The sequence below is a fragment of the Protobothrops mucrosquamatus genome, unplaced genomic scaffold (assembly GCF_001527695.2).
Source record: "Protobothrops mucrosquamatus isolate PMUCROS unplaced genomic scaffold, P.Mucros_1.0 scaffold5185, whole genome shotgun sequence".
Classification (NCBI taxonomy): domain Eukaryota; kingdom Metazoa; phylum Chordata; class Lepidosauria; order Squamata; family Viperidae; genus Protobothrops; species Protobothrops mucrosquamatus.
Window position 1 is genome coordinate 8,578 of NW_015391055.1, and position 22,848 is coordinate 31,425.

The 22,848-nt window shown below is 42.6% G+C and overlaps 1 protein-coding gene across 1 annotated transcript in view; it reads left to right on the forward strand.

Annotated features, from left to right (window-relative positions):
- The window catches only part of LOC107299607 (meiosis-expressed gene 1 protein), a 9,959-nt gene extending 3,237 nt beyond the window's left edge, over positions 1 to 6,722 (forward strand). The window contains exons 2-3 of the mRNA XM_029286815.1: positions 1,359 to 1,524; positions 6,500 to 6,722. Coding sequence (XP_029142648.1) covers positions 1,359 to 1,524; positions 6,500 to 6,628 — 295 coding nt within the window. The 3' untranslated portion in view covers positions 6,629 to 6,722. The remainder of the gene's footprint in view (positions 1 to 1,358; positions 1,525 to 6,499) is intronic.
- The last annotated feature ends 16,126 nt before the right edge of the window (positions 6,723 to 22,848 follow it).

Genomic DNA, 22,848 nt, shown 5'->3' on the forward strand with positions numbered 1-22,848 from the left:
GCTTTTCCAGCAAGCGGGCCTGGCCTAGGGAGGATTTTAAATTGGGTTTCTTAGAAATTTTAATTATCACAACTCTAAAATATTGGTCTTAATTTGGTTTTATTCGGTGGGGTTTGTGGGTTGTCTTTGTTTTTAGAATAATGTTGTGAGCCGCCCTGAGTCCTTCGGGAGAAGGGCGGGATACAAATTGAAATAATAAATAAAATAAATAAATAAATAAATAAATAAATCAAGGAGAGAAGCAACCTAGAACTAAGGAGAAACTTCCTGACAGTTAGAACAATTAACCAGTGGAACAACCTACCTCCAGAAGCTGTGAATGCTCCAACGCTGGAAGTTTTTAAGAAGAGACTGGACAGACATTTGTCTGAAATGGTATAGGGCAGTGGTTCTCAACCTTTTTAATGCCGTGACCCCAACCGGTCGTAAGTCGAGGACTTTCCCTGCCCGGGAGCGCCGCACATGCGTGGTTCCACCCCCTGCGCCGGCCGAGGTGTAGCTGGCAAGCGGCAGAGACGGAGCAGGCCGACCACCAGCTGGCCCAGCCCAAGGGAAGTAAGGCACCTGCCGGAAAAGGGGGAAAAATGGCGGACAAAAAAAAATGGCGGACAGCCTTGCTTGGCGACCCCCATGAAATGGTCGATCGACCCCAAATGGGGTCCCGACCCACAGGTTGAGAACCACTGGTATAGGGTTTCCTGCCTGAGCAGGGGGTTGGACTCGATGACCTCCAAGGTCCCTTCCAACTTTATTATTATTGTTATTTTTAGGAAGGAAGGTACGTTTTTCCATGGTATCAAGCAGCAGTTCACAAATTAAATTGGCCTACTACTTATAGAACTAAATACAGGATAAGGCAAAATGGTGATCTACAGATGTATTTATTATTTATTTGTTAAACCTATTTTCTGCCTATCTTGCCGTGAGGATACTCGAGATGGCTTCTTGGGAAGCGAAGAACTTTTCTTCCGCCTTACTTTCTTTTTGGAGGCAAAAGGACAAATCAGGATTTATATTCTAAATATATACATATTTAGGCTGGGGGAAAAAAAACCAAAGGAGAGAAAATCTGGGCCTAAAGCCATAATTATTTATTCCCTCCTTTTTCGTTAGTAGCTCTGCTTTTCAAAAATTATAGCTGCTTTTTGTCAAAAACAATTGGTAAGTCTTTTGAGTGGTATCAAAATGGTTTATAATACAAGTTACGGCTTTAATCGATTATGTCCATACATTTAGCTGCAATGTCTTTTCCTAAATATTTTGATGACGTTTCCTCTGCTTTTTTTTTTTTTTATGCATGGCACTGCATTTTATTTTTTTATTTTTATTTTATTTTTTTTTTAAAAACGCACTTTCAGCAAATTATCCGGTGATGTTTCTGGAGCTACAGCCGGGATTGACCTGAAGCCAAAGTTCATACAGCGAGCCAAAACATGGTCAGATGAAGTGGAAAATCTATACAGATTTCAGCAAGCTGGCTATAGAGATGAAATTGAATATAAGCAAGTGAAGCATGTTGCTGGGGTAAGACTTAATACACTTTAAGAATTGCACATTTTCAAGATAAAAACTTACTATTCTGTACAATAATCTCCTTAGGTTTGTGGTACTTTTTCGTTTGTCTCGCCTCCTGGCGTGACTCGTGGCTGTTGGTGGAAAAAGCATCATTGGAAGATTCATTCAGTGAGGGTTTCACAGATAAATCACAAGTAACTGAGTTTGTGCAACATAGCATACTATGAAACATAGGTTATAAATACCAATGGCTGAATTTGCCCGTTTTGGAACCCTTCCCTGATTTCCAGGGGGAGAGGCAAGGGGGGGACCTTCAGTTGCCTTGCAGGTCCTGGTATATTTTTGTTGCAACCCAGCTGTTGTGGGCTGGGTGGAGAAACTTTCAAGTACATCCTTCTCTCTAAAGCATTTGACTGGATATGTATTTAACATTTACTGAAGAGCTGCTATTGTGCATGTATTTTTACCAGCCCTGCAGTGTGTTCTTTGTGTTTAATTAATGTTGTTTTAGTTTATATGTTATGTATGTTTGCGCGTATACATAAATAAGCTGCCTTGATTTTTTCATTGAAGAAACTATAAAATTGACTTAAAAACACTAATCCAAATTCACAAATGTTACACCATTCACATGTACACGGGATTGTATTCTGTCTGGTTATTGGAGTTAAATCAGGTTATCTTTTAACTTTGCTTTTAAGAGTGAATGTTACATTTGGAATGGAAGGAAGAGCTGGGAAACAAATGTTTAGCCCTTTTTTCTTTCTGGTTATTGTCCTGCTGCCCTTCTGGAAATCTGGCAGACTCTTGACCATGGTTGGTTGTAGAGATCAGGGCTTGCTTGCTTGTTTATTTATTTAACTAACATCTAGCATATCATACACATTTCATCTAGATTAGTAAAACCTAATAAAATGTAAATGTTAAAAATGTGATTTGTTTCCCTTTCCTCTCCCAGGGTATTTTGCTAATAATAATAATAATAGCTGAATTAGTGCCTGATAAGCAATAGAAAACTAATGCAACATACTGTATATTAGGTGTTATGTTACCTAGTACATTTTCCTTTTTCCTATCAATCACCAGAAGGAGTGATGGCCATTTATTTAATTTACACGATATCTTTTACCTTAGAGGTTTTTTGAGGTGGCTAAGAAGGCAAAATCTGAATAAAGACTGTTAAAATCACTCTTGGTGAACTCTGAAAAGAGTTGGTGAAACACAAAAGATTGTGATTCGTCAACCAAAATCAGAAAACAGGCTAAGCACATTTAATAGGATTGGGAAAGCATAAGGTGCTTTTCATGTGCGGTCAAAAACAGACTTTAGAAAGAGTATTTTGTTAGTCTTAGTGTCCAGTTGCATTCCTATTGAATTAGATGGCCCTGCAGCCAGTTTATTTGCTTACGGCAAATGCTTTTCTGCTGGTTCCATCATGGGTCCAGTTGGAATCCAAGCTATTTAGGGCTTTAAATTTTTGATTGGGTCCAGAAAATAATATTTAAGTTACTTTCATGTGCATGACTATGTGAGAAGTTATTTATTTCCACTTGGAGACAATAAACAGAGTTCAGCTGATTTTTATTCCTGGCCATTTCTCTCTACAGTCTCTAGACCCTGTCTTAACTCCATGGTTACTTCATGGGCCTGCAGTGCTGGCTTCAAAAGAGCTCTTCTCTGTTTATTCTTTGCCTTCTGTCTCTAAGGAGAGAAGAAAAGGGGGAGAGGTGGGCTATCTCCTGTTAGCTCCCCAATCTCCAGAGTAGGGATTTTGGGGGAGTGGAAAATGGGATTTCCATTATGTAGAAACACTCATCAGCGAGGGATCGAAAAATGTTGAAATTGGGGAAAATAGGCCATGGTGTGGCTGGAGATTTTAGGAGAAGCACTTCCTAAGCACACTGCAATATATGGAGGGGGAAGGAGGAAGGGAGGGGCAGAAAATATTTTCAGGCTGCAGGCATCCATCTGACCACCCAAATTGTTTTTTAATCTTGGGTAAAAAAAAAAAAGTGCATGACACATAACAGCCTTTGGCTGGCATCTAGAGAGCTAATTCAGAATGCCTCTCTATTGGAGAGGAGCTTCTGAAACCCAGCCAGCCACCTACCTATCTCATAACAAGTCTGCTTTTTTAATCTCTCTCTCAACTCTCCGGAGCACCTGGTGATATGGTATTGTGGGCAGGCAGAATTGCGCAGCCATCAGCCGGTCAAAGAAACCATGAATCCCACTAAATTAGGCCTAAACCTTTGAACAAGTCATTGGTTCAGCTATCCTGATAAGGGCATAAAGCAGACATGTCAAACACAAGGCCCGGGGGCCGGATGCGGCCCGCGAAGTGGTTTCATGTGGCCCGCGAAGCCATCCTGGAAACAGTGAGGGAACGGCTCCCATTGCCTTGGCCCTGGCCCAGGCCAGCCGGGAGCCAATGTACAATTTTGTGGTGGCCATCTATGCTGAAACACATTCAGTCTTAGCTCCACAAGGCCGTCTAGAAACAGTGAAGAACCAGCCCCTGCCGTGTCGACCCCGACCCCTGGGTGCATGCTGGGGAGGTGTCACCCTTTGTGAGGAATGAAAAAATGGACCATGCCTTGGCGCTTGGCCCGGTCCCACCCCCTTCTGCCAGAGACCCTCAGATCTGTCCCACTCCTGCCCAGGCCCCCACGGGCACCCTTGACGTGAACGATGTAGAGATGGCCATGCCCACCCCAGTAGGCCACACCCACTCCATCCACGCCCACCCAGTAGGACACACCCACCCTGGCCACACACACCCTCGAGGGTAACCGCAATGCTGATGCGGCCCTCAGTGAAATTAAGTTTGACACCCCTGGCATAAAGGATATAGGATAAAGGATCCATGAGAAATAGATTTTCTTGCCTTTTTAAAGAATACTGAATAACACATTTATGGACAGAACAAATGGAAGGCTATGCCATCCTTGTCTAATCAATAGGACTTGCATAAATAACAAAAAGGAGCATTTATGGATTACAGCTGCATCTCCTGTGTGCTCTGGCAACACACAGCACAACGTGACTTTGAGCCAAGAAATTGCTGGCAGAGATGCCTTCCAGAAGGGACCCGTGCCAGTCCCCTACAAAGAGACAATTTTGATGATGTTTTGATGCTGGCCCACAGGCCACCGAGATTATATTTGTGTTACTTTGTTCAGACTGTGCAATGAAAATATTTTTTCCTCCTAATCTTCAGAAAACCTACGTAGATTCAACCCTGACGGTCATTTCATTCTGAAAACAGCTCTCCCCTCTGCTCCCCTTTTCCAAATTAGTGGAGTCACTTAATGCTGCATAAAAGGACTGAGTTGGTCCCTTTTTTTTTTGCTTACTCTAAAAAACTTCCCCCCCCTCTCTTCTCAATCGCATTGAAAACGTCCGCTAATTTGTGTTCTTGCCTTCAACTAAATCTGCAATGGTGGTAAATTTGATAGACTCCTCAAAACGTGACTAATTCTTTCTCCCTGATAAGAGTGAATTTTGAGAACATGGAAAACACTCATATTTACTAATGAAAAGCCTTAAAAGTATCTCTTACTGAGACTTTTGGTCAAGACTTCTGACTGAAAGTTACTGATTAAGGCTATAAAATATGCGCAACACAAGAAACTTAAGCCTCGGTTGAATCTTTCCAAGAATAAAGGGATAGAAGAATTCATGCTGAAAGCCAGCTTTAAATCAACTGAGCCCAAAAATTCAAAATGTTCCCACTTGAACAGAATGAAAAGTCACAGAATTCCATATCAATAAAATTAGTTGGGATACTCTGCTAACCAACTCTTGGGAGAGAATGTGAAATCCTGAATTTCTTCTATCTGCATTGTCAACTTTGGATCACGCTTGGGATCCTATGCTCAGCGTGCCTGGTCTCCTCCCATATATTTCTCTAAGGTATAAAATATATAGTCCTTTTTTTGGGTCACATACAGGTAGTCCTCGATTTACGACCACAATTGAGCTCAAAATTCCTAATTTTTTTTTTGTAAATTTTTTATTTTTTCCATACAATTCGATAGTACTTCTTCAACAACATGTTGTCTGAGTGTATCATTCTCTAATACAAATTTAATTCCTAACCCTTTATTCTTTTCTCCAGCCATTGATAAAACGAGTCCCAAGTCTGACAGTATTCTGTTGCTTCTTTTTCTTTCAACCCCATAGCAAGTCTGTCCATTTCTGCCCATTCTAATATTTTTTTAACTATTTCTTCCTCTGATGGTAATTCTTCCTTTTTCCAATATTGTGGCAAATAGGATCTTTTTGCCGCTGTTTATCCCATGTAAAATCAAATATGTACTTTGTTTATCCATCTTTTATGGCATAATACCTAATAAAATAAAATTTCTACTGTTAAGTGAGACCTTGGTTAAAGTGAGCTTTGCCCCATTTGACAATTTTTCTTGCCAACGTTGTTAAGCGAATCACTGCGGTTGATCGGTTGCTAAGTGAATCGGGCTTGCCCCATTGACTTTGCTTGTCCGAAGGTCGCAAAAGGGGATCAGGTGACCCCGGGAGACACTGCAACCGTCATAAATATGAACCAGTTGCCAAGCATCTGAATTTTGATCACGTGGCCCCGGGGGAGGCCGCAAAGGCGGTTGAAAAACGGCCGTAAGTCGCTTTTTTCATTGCTGTTGTAACTTTGAACGGTCACTAAATGAACACTTGTAAGTCGAGGACCACCTATATTCAGATTTCACTAGCACAAAGGTAGGCAACCTTGGCTCTTTTATGACTCGTGGACTTCAACTCCCAGAATCCCTGAGCCAGCCATGCTGAGGGGAAAGGGAGAGGTTTCCAAGCTGAGCCATGCTGGCTCAGGAATTCTGGGAGTTGAAGTCCACGAGTCATAAAATAATAATAATAAAGTTTGCCTACCCCTGCACTAGCAGGACCCGTAGGTAAGCTCAGCCATTCCTAAGAACCCACAGGTACTTCCCTTCTTCTCGTTTGCATGCAGGTGGAAAGGTGGCCCGAAACCGGATTTGTGAAGAAGCTTCAGAGGAAGGACAATACTTTCTACTATTACGATAAGGAAAGAGAATGCGAGGACAAAGAAGTCCATAACGTTAAAATGTATGGCTACTGATCTATGCCTCATCCTCCACTGTTTTTAGAAATGATCTTACTTTATTTTTTGCCTGGAATAGAATGGAACCCATTAAAAGGTTTTTAAGACGTAACTTGGTCTGATTTTATATACGGCTCCACTCTGTGAAAAAAAAAAAAAAAAAATTAAAGATATTTTTTAACGAGCAAGGTAAAAAATAAATTGATTTTGAGATTCCTATTAGTTTGGGGGGGGGGCATTCCGAAGGCCGTGACGGTATATCTGTTTATCTGGAGATGAACTTAGTGGACTTCTTCAGGTATGTGCACCGTGCTATTGTCTTGGCTTGGCCTACTTCATATATTTTAATGTATTTTCAGTGAAATGTGGTTATAACTTTCTCCCTGGCTCTCCAATGCCATTTACTTCGGTTTCAGTAGGTGAATTTTGTAAGAAAGCTTTAGCCACAACCAAGGCTTTAATGCTTTAAAACAGGGGTAGTCAACCTTGGCTCTTTTATGACTCGTGGACTTCAACTCCCAGAATTCCTGAGCCAGCTTAGCTGGCTCAGGAATTCTGGGAGTTGAAGTCCATGAGTCATAAAAGAGCCAAGGTTGCCTACCCCTGCTTTAAAAGGAAAAAGGATGAAATTGTGAGGTCCTTGGTGCTCTCTGAGTTGGTGGTTTTCTTACAGAATTTCCTGACCCAACTAGGGAACATCATCCGTGCTAGAAGGGAATGGAGTTTGAGGAGGAGGAACACTATGGGGTCCTTGGTGCTGTCTGAGATTGGTTGTTTTCTTGCAGACATTTCATAACCCAACTAGGTAACATCATCAGTGCGCAGTTCAAAGAGCACCAAAGCCCCTACAGGAGAAGCATCTACTACTCTGCAGCAAATGGGGCCAGATGTGTTTGTGGGGGCTGGGTATACCTAGGAAGTCTTTAATGCACAATTCATTTCTATATGATAAAAGGTGCTTTCCTGAAAATATATTACGTGTATTGTATGTTGCTACTCTGAGGCGGAACCTTTATTATTGTTTATCTTGAAGGACAATAGTTCCCTTTATGAGATTTAAGCTACAATGTGAGCTTTGTTGATACGTCCTACCTAAATGGGCGGTGCATACCTTCCTTCAGCAGTTTACATAGAAAGGAAATACGAGGCCTGCTCTGAATTAACAACGGAAAGTCCCGGATAATTAATTTGCCGGCATCGGGCGTTTGAATTTCTTTAGCTTTCCCCCCAGCATGGCAATAACAACAGGCAAAAGTTGACTTTTCCATTGTCCTCCCAATCCTCCCTGGCTGTTCCTATCTGAAAGCAGAAGATGCCTGAAAGACCCGTCTGTCATTTAGCAGAGACCGAGAACAAAGTACAAGCGGGCAGGAGATCTTTGGATCAGGGCGCTAGGCCATTTCGGTAGCCAGGCCTGGCATTCCTCACGTTCCTTATCTGCGGAGTCCTCAACCTTGGCAACTTTAAAACTTGTGGACTTCAACTCCCAGAATCCCTCAGCCAGCAAAGCTAGGCCATTTTGGTAGTCAGGTCTGGCATTCCTCACGTTCCTTATCCGCGGGGTCCTCAACTGTGGCAACTTGTGGACTTCAACTCCCAGAATTCCTCAGCCAGCAAAGCTAGGCCATTTTGGTGGCCAGGTCTGGCATTCCTCACATTCCTTATCAGGGGGCCCTCAACCGTGGCAACTTGTGGACTTCAACTCCCAGAATTCCTCAGCCAGCAAAGCTAGGTCATTTTAGTAGCCAGGTCTGGCATTCCTCACGTTCCTTATCTGCGGGGTCCTCAACCTTGGCAACTTTAAGACTTGTGGACTTCAACTCCCAGAATTCCTCAGCCAGCAAAGCTAGGCCATTTTGGTTGCCAAGTCTGGCATTCCTCACGTTCCTTATCCGCGGGGTCCTCAAGCTTGGCAACTTTAAGACTTGTGGACTTCAACTCCCAGAATTCCTCAGCCAGCTTTGCTGGCTGAGGAATTCTGGGAGTTGAAGTCCACAAGTCTTAAAGTTGCCAAGCTTGAGGACCCCTGCCTTATCGTACTCTTAATATAACAAGCTTCCTTAAGCTCTACTTTCATCCAGATCTGCTACCAAGTTCCAGGAGAAAGGTCCATACAGTCTGCCTGAAGGATGCCACTCAGGGAGAGCGTTTGCCTCCATGCAGCTGTAGTACCCAATAAATCAAATATTTGCTAAAGCTGAGAGTGACCTCTTTAACAGCAGGAGTTGGGCAGGAAATGCATCTCCCTCAGCCATAAGCCGATTAAAAAGTACAAAACACATGTAACATCAGATTCCACATTAATATAAAACAGCACAGCGAAATTTAAAGTGTTTGGAGGTCCCTGGGGCAACCCTGTGTTGTCCTGGAGGGACAAAAGAAGACAGACGGGCGCGTAGCTTTTATGGGAACGGAGAGCAGGCAGAGAGATCCTTTGGCCTTCTCATAATTTAAAGCTAGCTTGCTTCCTTTCTGCAGGATACGTGCTTGTTGGATGTATCAAATTTCACTGCTGAACACAAGAAGGGTCTAATGATGAGATGTGGGAGAAATAAGAATACAAAAACTCACTTGCCTGCTTATATAATGAGGTTTTGTTAGCTCTGAACCATCCGGGTTCGTTGCTGGATCGTTACCAAAAGAACAATCGAGTTCTTTGAAGGAATATTCTGTCTCTACAGATTCTGTCTGTAACGATTCCTTTTTTTTATATAAAGTTTTGATAAGAGTTTTACAAATCACGTAAAAACTAAGGGGCTAATAAAGGGCAGAAACAGTAGAGAGAGAGAGAAAAAAAAAGTAACGCACGGAGAACAAAGAATTCAAAAGAAAAATGAGGAAGCAGCATCTTTTTGATGGAGGAACAAGATTGGAAAGATAAAATCTTTTCAGGGAAGGCCCATAGCTTAGTGGCAGAGTTTATTTTTATTTTTATTGCAAAAGATTCAAGCTAGTCCCTGAATTCTCCAGCCAAACAATTTCAGCTGGCAGAACTGAGGAAGGCCAGTATCCACTGCAGTCCATTAAGGCAGACCTTGATGGATTAAGGCTGGAACACAGCGTGAAATGACCCGCAAACTCCATGATTCTTTAAAACGTATTTTGAAACCACATTATTCAATGTGTACTGCACTGTAGATTTCTTTAGTACGCCCTTACGACAGCGCAGTACCAGGAAATCAATCTAATCTAAACAATACTAGCCGGTATCGTAATGAAATGCAGGTAGTCCTCGCCTTAACGACCAGATTTGAGCCCAACATTTTTTGTTGCTGAATGAAACATTAGTTCAGCGAGTTTTGGCCCTGTTTTAACTAACTTCCTTGCCACAGTTATTAAGTGAATCGCCGCATTTGTTAAGTTAGTAACCCGGTCGTTAAGTGAGTCTGGCTTCCCCCATTGACTTTGCTTGTCAGAAGGTCGCAAAAGGGGATCACGTGATCCCCCCCCCGGGACACTGCGACCGTCATAAATGTGAATCAGTGGCCAAGCTTCTGAATTTTGATTACATGACCGTGGGGATGCTGCAAAGGTCGTAAGTGTGAAAAATGGTCATAAATCACTTTTTTTTCAGTGCCGTTGCAACTTCGAACAGTCACTAAATGATCTGTCGTAAGCTGAGGACTGCCTGTAATACAGTAAGACAGTTCCTAATTTAATACCATAGTCAATATAAACAATTTTCGATGCAAATTTGGGACAATTACAGCAAATAAGATTCTATATGACCAGTTTTATCCTATTTGGGGCTCATCGCATGTATGTAGCTAGGAATCTTTCCGTGGTGTTCAAAGGTTCCCTGTATTCAAATTGAATTTATTAACTTATGGGCTTTTTGCACTGACCCCTCCTGCCAATCTGAAGCATGGAATTTCAGCTTTAATCCAAAGGTGGCTTATCAGGAGGCAACTGGATATTTTTTTTTTTCTTTGAAGACGTTTCGCTTCTCATCCAAGAAGCTTTTTCAGTTCTTTTTTTTTCCTTTTTTATTTTTTATTAAAAGTTTTATAAAAGTTTTACAATATAATTGCCCCCCTCTCCAATACCCTCCCTCTCCCTCCCCCCCACTTCCCAGAGCTAATCACAGGGTTAACAATAGAATAATCATATTCTAACTAACATTAATCAATTATTAGAATAACAAATCTGTAAATCCTTTAACTCTCCTTTTAACATAAAATATATTAAGATTAAACACAATAATAATATCATATTATTAAAAATAAGGATAAATAAACTGTATCACAACAATAATACTCTAAAATTCACTCAAAAACCAAATGGAACTTTTTGGTCCCATATTTCTTCTCAATATAATCTATCCATCTTCTCCAAACCGAAATATATCTTTCTTGTGAATAATCCTTCACATAAGTGGAAATCTTGGCCATTTCTGCTAAATTTGAGACTTTAAGTGACCATTCTTCTATAGTGGGCAGACGTTCCGTTTTCCAATATTGAGCTACTAGTAATCTTGCAGCCGTTATAAGATTCCTTCCTTTAACATCTAAATCTTCCATAATACCTAACAAAAATATCTGCGGTGTAAACTTTATCTTTTTCTTAAAAACATTTTGAATATTCCACCAAATTTTTATCCAAAATGCTTTTATTTCCCTACATGTCCACCAAATATGAAAATAAGTTGCATCTAAATTTCCACATCTCCAACACTTAGACTTGGACGGTGGGGTTCTCGGATGAGAAGCGAAACGTCTTCAAAGAAAAACAAAAAAACCCCAGAAAGTCCAGTTGCCTCCTGAAAAAAAAAAACCCCTTTGGGGCAACCATGACCTGGATGACTGAGAATCAACCATATTGTGAAGTTCGCAGATGATACAACAGTAGCGGGCCTTATTCAGGATGACAAGGTGGAAGCTTACCGCAAGGAGGTTGAGGGGTTGGTGAACTGGTTTAAGGCAAACAGCCTAGTTTTAAATACCGGAAAAACCAAAGAGATCATTGTCGATTTCAGAAAAGGTGGACACAGCCACACTCCTCTGTGCATTAATGATTCACCTGTGGAGATGGTTACCAGCATCAAAATCCTGGGTGTGCAGCTAACAAGTAGGCTGGCTTGGTCGCTCAACAGTGACAAACTGGTGAAGCAGGCACAGCAGCGCCTGCATTTTCTGCGTCGCATGACAAAAACACATCTTCCTTCCCCTGTCCTGACCACTTTCTACAGGGGGACGATCGGGAGCATCCTGTCATACAGCATCACAATCTGGTTTGGAGGCATCACTGCTTCAGACAGGAAGGCGGTGCAGAGAGTGGTGAGGATGGCCAAAAGATCATTGGCAGTTCCCTCTCTCCCATCCAGGACATAGCACAGAAGCGTTGCTTGAGCAGGGTCCATAAGATTATCTGGGACACTACACACCCTCTTCACGACCTGTTTTCCTTGTTACCTTCTGGGAGGAGGGGGCTCCGTGGCATCCGTAGCAGAACATCCAGATTTAGCCATAGTTTCATTCCATACAGCATTAACCTTGTGAACTCTCAAGCTTCCTCCTTCCGTTATATATTCAAGATGGACAGTATTTAATATTTATTTGCTATGTATATGTAGGGGTGTGGGTCTATACATTATGTTGTTCATAGTATGTTTAGGTGTGTGTCATGTATGTGTTTCACTTTGAGAGCGGGCAGCTAAATTTCATTTTTGAGGTGTGCCATTGGGCCCACAGTAAAACAAAAATGTCAATAAAACTTATCTTATCTTACCTCTTATCTCCATGGACATTTCTTGCAGAAGATTTTGCAATTCCAAATGAGTTTCGTACCCCTGCCCAGAAGGGGCAGCCTGGATGTCACGGGCGCTGCTGCCACACAGATCATTCCCCTACCAGCAAAGCCTATCGCCTCCCCTTCACTTGGGGCCAGGGGTTCTTAACCTACCCCCCCCCCACACACACACACTTTTCCTCGGTTCACATTCTCCTTATCTGGGAACAGCAAATCTCCAACCGAAACAGTGGATATGTTTGCCTCCCCACCTAGTTTTTTCCTGGGATGAAAGGACTTTTAAACTTTGCTTTTCCATCCCACTCAGGCTGGTATAGATAGTCCTTGACTGACCACAATTAAGTCCAGAATTATTCTCCTAAATCGTGCTGTCGTTAAGCGGATCACCACGTGAGGGTGCCTGGTTTTACGACTTTTTTTTTTTTGCTTATTGTTAGTTGCGAAGTCGTGTCCGACCCATTGCGACCCCATGGACAACGTTCCTCCAGGCCTTCCTGTCCTCTACCATCTTCTGGAGTCCCTTTAAGCTCACGCCTACTGCTTCAGTGACTCCATCCAGCCACCTCATTCTCTGTCGTCCTCTTCTTCTATTGACCTCAATCTTTCCCAGCATCAGGCTCTCCTCCAGGGAGTCCTTCCTTCTCATTAGGTGGCCAAAGTACTTGAGTTTCAACTTCAGGATCTGGCCTTCTAAAGAGCAGTCAGGGTTGATCTCCTCCAGGACTGACCGGTTTGATCGCCTTGCAGTCCAGGGGACTCGCAGGAGTCTTCTCCAGCACCATAGTTCAAAGGCCTCAATTCTTTGGCGCCCAGCCTTTCTTATGGTCCAACTTTCACAGCCATACATTGCAACTGGGAAAACCATGGCCTTGACTATACACACTTTTGTTGGCAGGGTGATGTCTCTTTTTAGTATGCTGTCTAGATTTGCCATAGCTTTCCTCCCCAGGAGCAAGCATCTTTTAATTTCTTGGCTGCAGTCCCCATCTGCGGTGATCTTGGAGCCCAGGAAGATAAAACCTGTCACTACCTCCATTTCTTCCCCATCTATTTGCCAGGAATTGAGAGGGCTAACGGTCATTAAACACGGTCTTTATATGTCTCAGTTGTTAAGGGAGCCCATTGTAATCAATGGGTGTTTGGATTGGAAACCAGACCAGTTTAAACAGCATAAATTGCAGCCACAATGGTTGTTTTAAATGCAGACCCAATCCCGTGCAATGCAATTCCATGACTACATTGTGTGTGTTGGGGTGTGTGTTTGTCAACCATTGGAACCTTGAAAGTGGGTCGTAAGTAACTCTGGGGGTCCACTGTAGCCCTCAACAGTCATTCAGTGAAGGTTGCAAGTTGCTAAGTTGCCAGGTTGGGAAAAGGCTAGCCTAGACGATGAAAGTTACCATCAAAAGGGCCGAGACGAGACATACTTGCTTTTCAAATCTTTTTTAACTGTCATGGCTCCTGCTGTGGAATCATCACAACCTGAAGTTCTATCCTGAAGATGTGGCTTTTCCAGTGAGTGATATTCTTCCGGCGCTCTGGAAACTACGGGTCCTCCTGGATCTTTCAGGGAAAAAAAAAGGAAAACGAGGGCAACTGCCGGTAGAAGGTCTCAAAAACAAGGTATGATTAAACAAGGTATGGTTGGTTCTTGTAGAACTATTCAAAATGTAAACTCAAGAGCGTTCTTGAAAATTTGGTTGTTCGTCACTAGACTTGAGGTCTCCGTAGAGCTGGCAGGTTTTGCCACGAGCGTCTTGTCAGTAAATAAAAATAAAATCTTGAGCAAGCTGGCATTAAGAGATCAAGGCTCCATCTTCAGATGTTTGCCTTGACTTAGTTTAACAAAGGTGGGCTTTGATTTGAACCAGAAGGATTTAATATTTCTTTTAAATAATAGTTTGGGCTTACGTATGGTTGGCTTCATATGTGGATTTTAAATTGCTTCTCATGTGTAAGTTAAAATATCCATATGTTTACAAAACTCATTCAACTAATGTTCCCCCAACTGGATTTCTCTAGATCAGCATCAGATACAACAAAATGGTGGTCACCTCTTAAAACATGATTTAAAATTATGATGAGGATTAGTGGGAAATACAGCATTTGGGCTTTGCAGTAGTCCTCTGTGACTATGAGTGATAGAGACCTTTTTTTACAAAAAAACCCCATCAATTTCATAGCCACCATAAATTCTCCCAAAAAGGAACATTTCAGATGAAAAAATGAGAAGCAAAAACAGTCTTCGTTTCTTGTTACTTCATCCCAAAGAATCCTGGAAATGATGACTGGGAGAAGAATTTGAATGGGTTTCCTTAGAAAATGCATAAAACTACAGTTTAGAGTTCCATGACAGTTAAGCCATTTTAATCCATACAGAGCAAAATCCTCACAGCTTGTTCCAGAGTTAATAATGTTGAAATCAATGACGCTGTTCAAAAACTGCCACCGCAGACTCACTTGAGTTGCCTATTGTTTGTCTTTTAATCAATCAAGATTAAGAGGAAAAAGGAATAATGTGAAAACTATTTTATTTCATTTGTTGTTGTTAATTGCGAAGTCGTGTCCGATCCATCGCGATCCCATGGACAACGTTCCTCCAGGCCTTCCTGTCCTCTACCATCTTCTGGAGTCCAGTTAAGCTCACGCCTACTGCTTCAGGGACTCCATCCAGCCACCTCATTCTCTGTCATCCCCTTCTTCTCTTGCCCTCCATCTTTCCCAGCATTAGGCCCTTCTCCAGTGAGTCCTTCTTTCTCATTAGGTGGCCAAAGTACTTGAGTTTCAACTTCAGGATCTGACCTTCTAAAGAGCAGTCAGGGTTGATCTCCTCCAGGACTGACCGGTTGGATCGCCTTGCAGTCCAGGGGACTCGCAGGAGTCTTCTCCAGCACCATAGTTCAAAGTCCTCAATTCTTTGGCGCTCAGCCTTTCTTATGGTCCAACTTTCACATCCATACATTGCAACTGGAAAAACCATGGCCTTGACTATACGCACTTTTGTTTTCATTAATTTTTATTTCATTAATGTTGCTTATTTTGGATATGCCATTTTTTTCCTTCAAGGATTCAAACGCCTAAAGATGGTTTATGTATTTTCTGCTTTGGAAATTAACTCAGGTTGGGCTAACATAGAAAAGATTATTTGGAGATAATTATTTTGGGGTCCCCCCCCCTTTTTTTGTTTTACACATCACCTAAAGATTCTCCGACATTTTTGATGAGTATCTTGTTAGATGCAACAAATGGTAGAAAGGAAACTTTTCTGTAGATATAAATAGAATTATTTTGCAAAGATACTGTGGTAAGGATGTGGCTGCTTCTGCTTTCTGTTCTGTGCCTGTTATGTATGTATATGAAATTACGACTAGCCCAAAAGCTCGGAAGACAACCGGTGACCAACCCAGATTGGATTCTATCAAAAACAGAACTATGGTGCTGGAGAAGACTCCTGCGAGTCCCCTGGACTTCAAGGCGATCCAACCGGTCAGTCCTAGAGGAGATCAACCCTGACTGCTCTTTAGAAGGCCAGATCCTGAAGTTGAAACTCAAGTCCTTTGGCCACCTAACGAGAAAGGACTCACTGGAGAAGAGCCTAATGCTGGGAAAGATTGAGGGCAAGAGAAGAAAGGGACAACAGAGAATGAGGTGGCTGGATGGAGTCACTGAAGCAGTAGGCGTGAGCTTAAATGGACTCCAGAAGATGGTAGAGGACAGGAAGGCCTGGAGGAACGTTGTCCATGGGGTCGCGATGGGTCGGACACGACTTCGCAACTAACAAGAACAATTGACACAAAAGAGTTATCTCCCTTAAGTTTCTGCATCCAGGAGGGAAGGAGGCATAGAAAGAAGAAATTGCAGTATTTTTGGCTGCTGCCCCATTGCCCCCCATCCCCACCCCCTTGCTGGCTTCTCTGCCATAACAATAACCAGGTTTGGAAAAGTTACCCTCAGATCCTCTCTCTCCCCCACATTCCATTGGATTGGAAAGAAATCTACTAAGATCCGTAAGATTATCTGGGACACTACACACCTCTTCACGACCTGTTTTCCTTGTTACCTTCTGGGAGGGGGGGGGGCTCCGTGGTATCCGAAGCAGAACATCCAGATTCATCCATAGTTTCATTCCATACAGCATTAACCTTGTGAACTCTCAAGCTTCCTCCTTCCGTTATATATTCAAGATGGACAGTAGTATTTAATATTTATTTGTTATGTCTATGTAGGGGTGTGGGTCTATACATACATTGTACATAATATGTTTAGGTGTGTTTCATGTATGTGTTTCACTTTGAGAGCGGGCAACTAAATTTCATTTTTGATGTGTGCCATTGTGCCCACAGTATAAAAATGACAATAAAGATTATCTTATCTTATCTTATCTTAAAAAAGGATGTCAATAATTCAAATACTTTTATTGTTACGTGGAAACCCGCTTCTAGGCTTTGTGCTCGAGGTGGCAAAAAGCAAAATTTTGATTTTGGGTTTTACCAATGAGATAGACTTGATGTTATCGAAATGACTAGTTTATATTATTTTGTAAAAGTAAAAAGTTGAGGTTTGATTTTGATATTCTACTTTACTGCCCCAAAGGAAGTCGGAAGTCAATGCCTTTTTTTTTTCATTTTTTCTCCCTTACTTCACTTCTTTACTCCCTTTCCTCCTTCCCTAAGTTTTCCGCTATTTACTTTTGTATTTTCATTGTATCGTACATTATAAACTAATAAAACTTTTGGAACAAAGAATTCCAGGGACGTCATACCGTGGACATTCCTATTATGAAATGATTTTATCATACCGTTTACGATCCAGTAAATCAGTGGTTTCCTTCTTTTCCAGAGTGCAAAAAAAACCCCACTTCTCGTAAACTGGTTTCTTTTTTCCTACCAAACTGGTTTTTTTTTTCCCCTGGCCAGATTAAAATATTTAATAATTACTTGATCTAATCTTGAGTGGTCCTCAAAGAGACTTTATGAAGTGCTGGTTAAACACGGGGAACTCTGCAGCTCTTTATTTGATTGATTTGAAAAAGCCGGAAAGCCTTTCATATTTTGATTTTTGCTTCCCGTCAGACAGCACATTTCTTTCTCCAGGTGCTCCATCAATCTGACACAAAGCTGTTTCCCCCATCAGATTTCAAAAGCATAACTTGGCTGAATAATGCTCTCCGTGCAAGGAAAAAAAAACACTTGGGAAAAATACAAAGACTTTCTCACAAACTATAGAAGTTGGATGGGAATAGAATTTGGGTCCTTAAACTCAATGAGTTCCAGGTTCAAGAACTTTTTAAATTGTGATATTTTTTTTTTGCTGCTAAAATGTGAGCTAAACCAGAAATTGTTCTATTGAGAGTGTTACGCAGAATGTAAAAGCACAGGACAAAAGTCACTGCTGTAAAAGGAAGAAATAAGGAAGAGCATTAAAGCAATTGAAAGGAGAATAAAACCTACAGGATATTTTTCAACATAACATCTTAATTTAAACCGTTCAAAAAATGTACGCCACTCTGCATTCACTGGGGTTAAGGCCGGTCAAGAAATAAATGAAGCCATTAAAAAAGGATATGTAACTTTAATCCTGCTGTTTTGTCTTAGGCTTACTTTTATCAGCACAATTCATCTTTAGCTTTTTAACACTGAACAAAACTTACTTATATCCCACCTTTATTATGATTTTTATAAATAACTCAAGATGGCAAACATCGGTACCTTATTCCTATTTTCAAAGTGCTCCCTTTTGAATGCCCCAGGCATTGAAAATCACAGGTTAAAAGTACTGAATGCCATTAGTTCATACTACTTTATAACACAATAACAGAGTTGGAAGGGACCTTGGAGGTCTTCTAGATCAGGGCTTTTCAACCAGTGGTACGGGTACCACCTGTGGTACATTGGCACCTGTCAGGTGGTACACGACCATCCTAAGAAAGTGGTAGTGGGGGAGGGGAATGAGCTGAACCGGTGGCAGCACCGCACAAGCCTGAGCGAGAGATGGCTGGAGCTGCAGGGCTGTCAGGGCTCAGAGGAAGCGCCAGGATCAGCGCCAGGCTCCAGCTGGAGATCGGCCCTGATCCTGGCGCTTCTGCTGAGCCCAGAAGAAGCGCCGATCAGCTGGAATGTTGCAGCCTCTCCAGGGTCTTGTGATTTACATTCAGATGCTTGGCAACTGATTCATATTTATGACGGTCACAGTGTCCCAGGGTCATGTGAAGTGACCAAAACCTGCCGCAACCACTCAGCAGACGGGGGGGGAATAAAAAACAAACACCCCGCACCCCATCCCCGCTGCCAATCCTCAACAGAAATGCTCACAACAATGAAAACCTCGGACAGGAGGAAGAGCGCCGCCGGGTGGGCAGGCAGGCATCTTGCTCGGCTGTGGCTTGGGGGGCACTTTTTCAGTGTCATTGTAACTTCAAACAGTCACTAAATGAACTGTTGTAAGTCAAGAACTACCTGTACTTTATCACTTTTTTCCCCTTTTTTTTTTTTGGTCATCAAGTTTTTGACACCTTGCTAGGCGATTGGTGGTACTTGGATGTTGCCATATCCTAAAAGTGGTACAATGGGTGAAAAGGTTGAAAAGCCCTGTTCTAGTCCAACCCTCTGCTCAAGCAGGAAACCCCCCGTGTACCATTTCAGACAATTGTTTTTTTGAAAACCTCCAGTGATGAAATACCCACAACTCTGGAGGCAAGCAGTTCCACTGGTTAATTGTTCCCACCGTCAGGAAATTTCGCCTTAGTTTTTCTAGGTTTGCTTCTCTCCTTGATTAGTTCCCATCCATTGCTTCTTGTCCTGCCTTCTGGCGTTTTGGAAAATAAGTTGACCCCCCCCTCTTCTTTGTGGCAGCCCTTCAAATATTGGAGCAATGCTATCATGTCACCCCTAGTCCTTCTTTTCATTAAACTCGACATGCCCAATTCCTGCAATCATTCTTCATATGTTTTATCCTATATATCAGTGGTGGCGAACCTATGGCACGGGTGCCAGAGGCGGCACTCAGAGCCCTCTCTGTGGGCACACGCGCCGTCGCCCCAGTCCTAGGCCTTCAGCTGGGTTTTATAAAACCTTTTTGCTTTAGGCCTCCGCCGCCATGTGCAAAAAAAAAAAAGGTTCAATCAATCAGTCAATTTCAACTTCTCGCGGGGGAAAAAAAAGATCTTGCAAAGTTGGAATTGATTGATTGAACTTTTTAGTCCCGCCCAGTCTGTTACCACCGCAGCCACGCCCACCCAATGGGCCACACCCACCCGGCACCCGATGATGCATAAGTGGGTTTTGGGTTGCAGTTTGGGCACTCGGTCTCTAAAAGGTTTGCCATCACTGCTATATACAGTATACACTCCCGACAAAATAATACACAAACTCATTAGAAGTTCGCAGTGGGTGGTAAAGTATATAATTGCTGGGCATCTTAAGACAGGTGGCTCAGGCATCTTTTGAAATGTGCTCTGAGCTCAGACTGCTTGTCGTGGCAAAGCCGGTGTGTGAATTTTGGCAACGTTTTTGCTTTGCCTGTACAAAGCCTGACCAGCTTTCGGCCAGATGTCTCCGCCCTCATCTTGAAGTGCTCATTACCCAGCATTTGAGAAAGGACCGCCTTAATTCCTTTTACTCTGTGGGCAAAGATTACGGGCCTAGGCACCGCAGGAAGCAGCAGAAATGTTCGGAAAAAGATTTACACCAGATGCGACCTGCAAAAATCGAAATGAACTGCTCGATGTCATCTGGAGATAACAGAAAAAATAGTTACTCTTGGCTGCCACTCAGTACAGATAGTCCTCGACTTACGAACACAACGGAGCCCAACATTTCTGTTGCTCAGTGAAAACATTTGTTAAGTGAATTTTGCTCCATTTTACGACCTTTCTTGCCACAGTTGTTAAGGGAATCCCTGCAGTTGTTAAATTAGTAGCAGGGCTGTTAAGCGAATCCGGCTTGGCAGAAGTTCGCAAAAAGGAATCACATGACACCGGGACGCTGTGACCGTCGTGAATACGAGTTGTCAACCATCCAAATTTTGATCATGTGACCGTGGGGGAGTGCTGTGAAGGTCGTAAGTGTGAAAAACAGTCATAAGCCACTTTTTTTCAGTGCCGTTGTAACTTTGAACGGTCACTAAATCAACTGTTGTAAGTCGAGGACTAGCTGTATTGAACTTTTGGTGAAGAGGAATGGGGTCTAGAGAACATCTGAACCTTGCAAGGACCATTTTGAAGATTCTTTGAACTTCTAGCAAAGGAATTTCAAGTTTGCACTGAAGTCCAAACAAGACTTTTTCTACTGTTCTCATCAGGGTCCAGTCCAAGCCGGGAATAAACAACATGGCGACTGCTTTAGAAAGAAGGTTGTAGTTTATTGAAAAGGAGAGCCAGGCAGAAAGATGGCTCTGGAAAAAAAGAGAGAGCACATGTAGTAGGGTGTGGGTTTTTATACCTTCTTGGGCTTTTGTTTGGAGTTGTTCCTGTGTCATGAACTTTGACCTGAGTCTGAGTGTGCCTTTCTGGTATTCTGATGGTGGTGGGTTAATTATATTATGTCCTGCCTTAGAGTTTGGGTGGGGTATGTAGATTTTAAGGGTCTTTGTCTTCCTGATCTCTTCACCTTCTAGCTGGAGGGCTCCAACCTTCCTGAATGGATTATTACATCTGCATTTCTAAAAGCTGGCATTTCTAAAAGTTGTCTGACTGGGTGTGGGTGCGTGTGGGGAGAAATTTCTGCCTTTTTAAAGATCTTCTCCATTATTCCTTTGGGGAAATATATGCTGCCTTTTTAATATTCCCTAAAATATTTCTTTCTCTGGATTGTTCCCACACTACTCTGAGCAGCATTTTCCCAACGGTTCCAATCCTAGCTATTTCAGGTTAAGCTTAAGGAAGCTAACCTTAAANATCCTAAAAGTGGTACAATGGGTGAAAAGGTTGAAAAGCCCTGTTCTAGTCCAACCCTCTGCTCAAGCAGGAAACCCCCCGTGTACCATTTCAGACAATTGTTTTTTTGAAAACCTCCAGTGATGAAATACCCACAACTCTGGAGGCAAGCAGTTCCACTGGTTAATTGTTCCCACCGTCAGGAAATTTCGCCTTAGTTCTTCTAGGTTTGCTTCTCTCCTTGATTAGTTTCCATCCATTGCTTCTTGTCCTGCCTTCTGGCGTTTTGGAAAATAAGTTGACCCCCTTCTTCTTTGTGGCAGCCCTTCAAATATTGGAGCAATGCTATCATGTCACCCCTAGTCCTTCTTTGCATTAAACTCGACATGCCCAATTCCTGCAATCATTCTTCATATGTTTTATCCTATATATCAGTGGTGGCGAACCTATGGCACGGGTGCCAGAGGCGGCACTCAGAGCCTTCTCTGTGGGCACACGCGCCGTCGCCCCAGTCCTAGGCCTTCAGCTGGGTTTTATAAAACCTTTTCGCTTTAGGCCTCCGCCGCCATGTGCAAAAAAAAAAAGGTTCAATCAATCAGTCAATTTCAACTTCTCGCGGGGGAAAAAAAAGATCTTGCAAAGTTGGAATTGATTGATTGAACTTTTTAGTCCCGCCCAGTCTGTTACCACCGCAGCCACGCCCCCCCAATGGGCCACACCCACCCGGCACCCGATGATGCATAAGTGGGTTTTGGGTTGCAGTTTGGGCACTCGGTCTCTAAAAGGTTCGCCATCACTGCTATATACAGTATACACTCCCGACAAAATAATACACAAACTCATTAGAAGTTCGCAGTGGGTGGTAAAGTATATAATTGCAGGGCATCTTAAGACAGGTGGCTCAGGCATCTTTTGAAATGTGCTCTGAGCTAAGACTGCTGCCTGCTTGTCGTGGCAAAGCCGGTGTGTGAATTTTGGCAACTTTTTTGCTTTGCCTGTACAAAGCCTGACCAGCTTTCGGCCAGATGTCTCCGCCCTCATCTTGAAGTGCTCATTACCCAGCATTTGAGAAAGGACCGCCTTAATTCCTTTTACTCTGTGGGCAAAGATTACGGGCCTAGGCACCGCAGAATGCAGCAGAAATGTTCGGAAAAAGATTTACACCAGATGCGACCTGCAAAAATCGAAATGAACTGCTCGATGTCATCTGGAGATAACAGAAAAAATAGTTACTCTTGGCTGCCACTCAGTACAGATAGTCCTCGACTTACGAACACAACGGAGCTCAACATTTCTGTTGCTAAGTCAAAACATTTGTTAAGTGAATGTTGCTCCATTTTACGACCTTTCTTGCCACAGTTGTTAAGGGAATCCCTGCAGTTGTTAAATTAGTAGCAGGGCTGTTAAGCGAATCCGGCTTGGCAGAAGTTCGCAAAAAGGAATCACATGACACCGGGACGCTGTGACCGTCGTGAATACGAGTTGTCAACCATCCAAATTTTGATCATGTGACCGTGGGGGAGTGCTGTGAAGGTCGTAAGTGTGAAAAACAGTCATAAGTCACTTTTTTCAGTGCCGTTGTTACTTTGAACGGTCACTAAATCAACTGTTGTAAGTC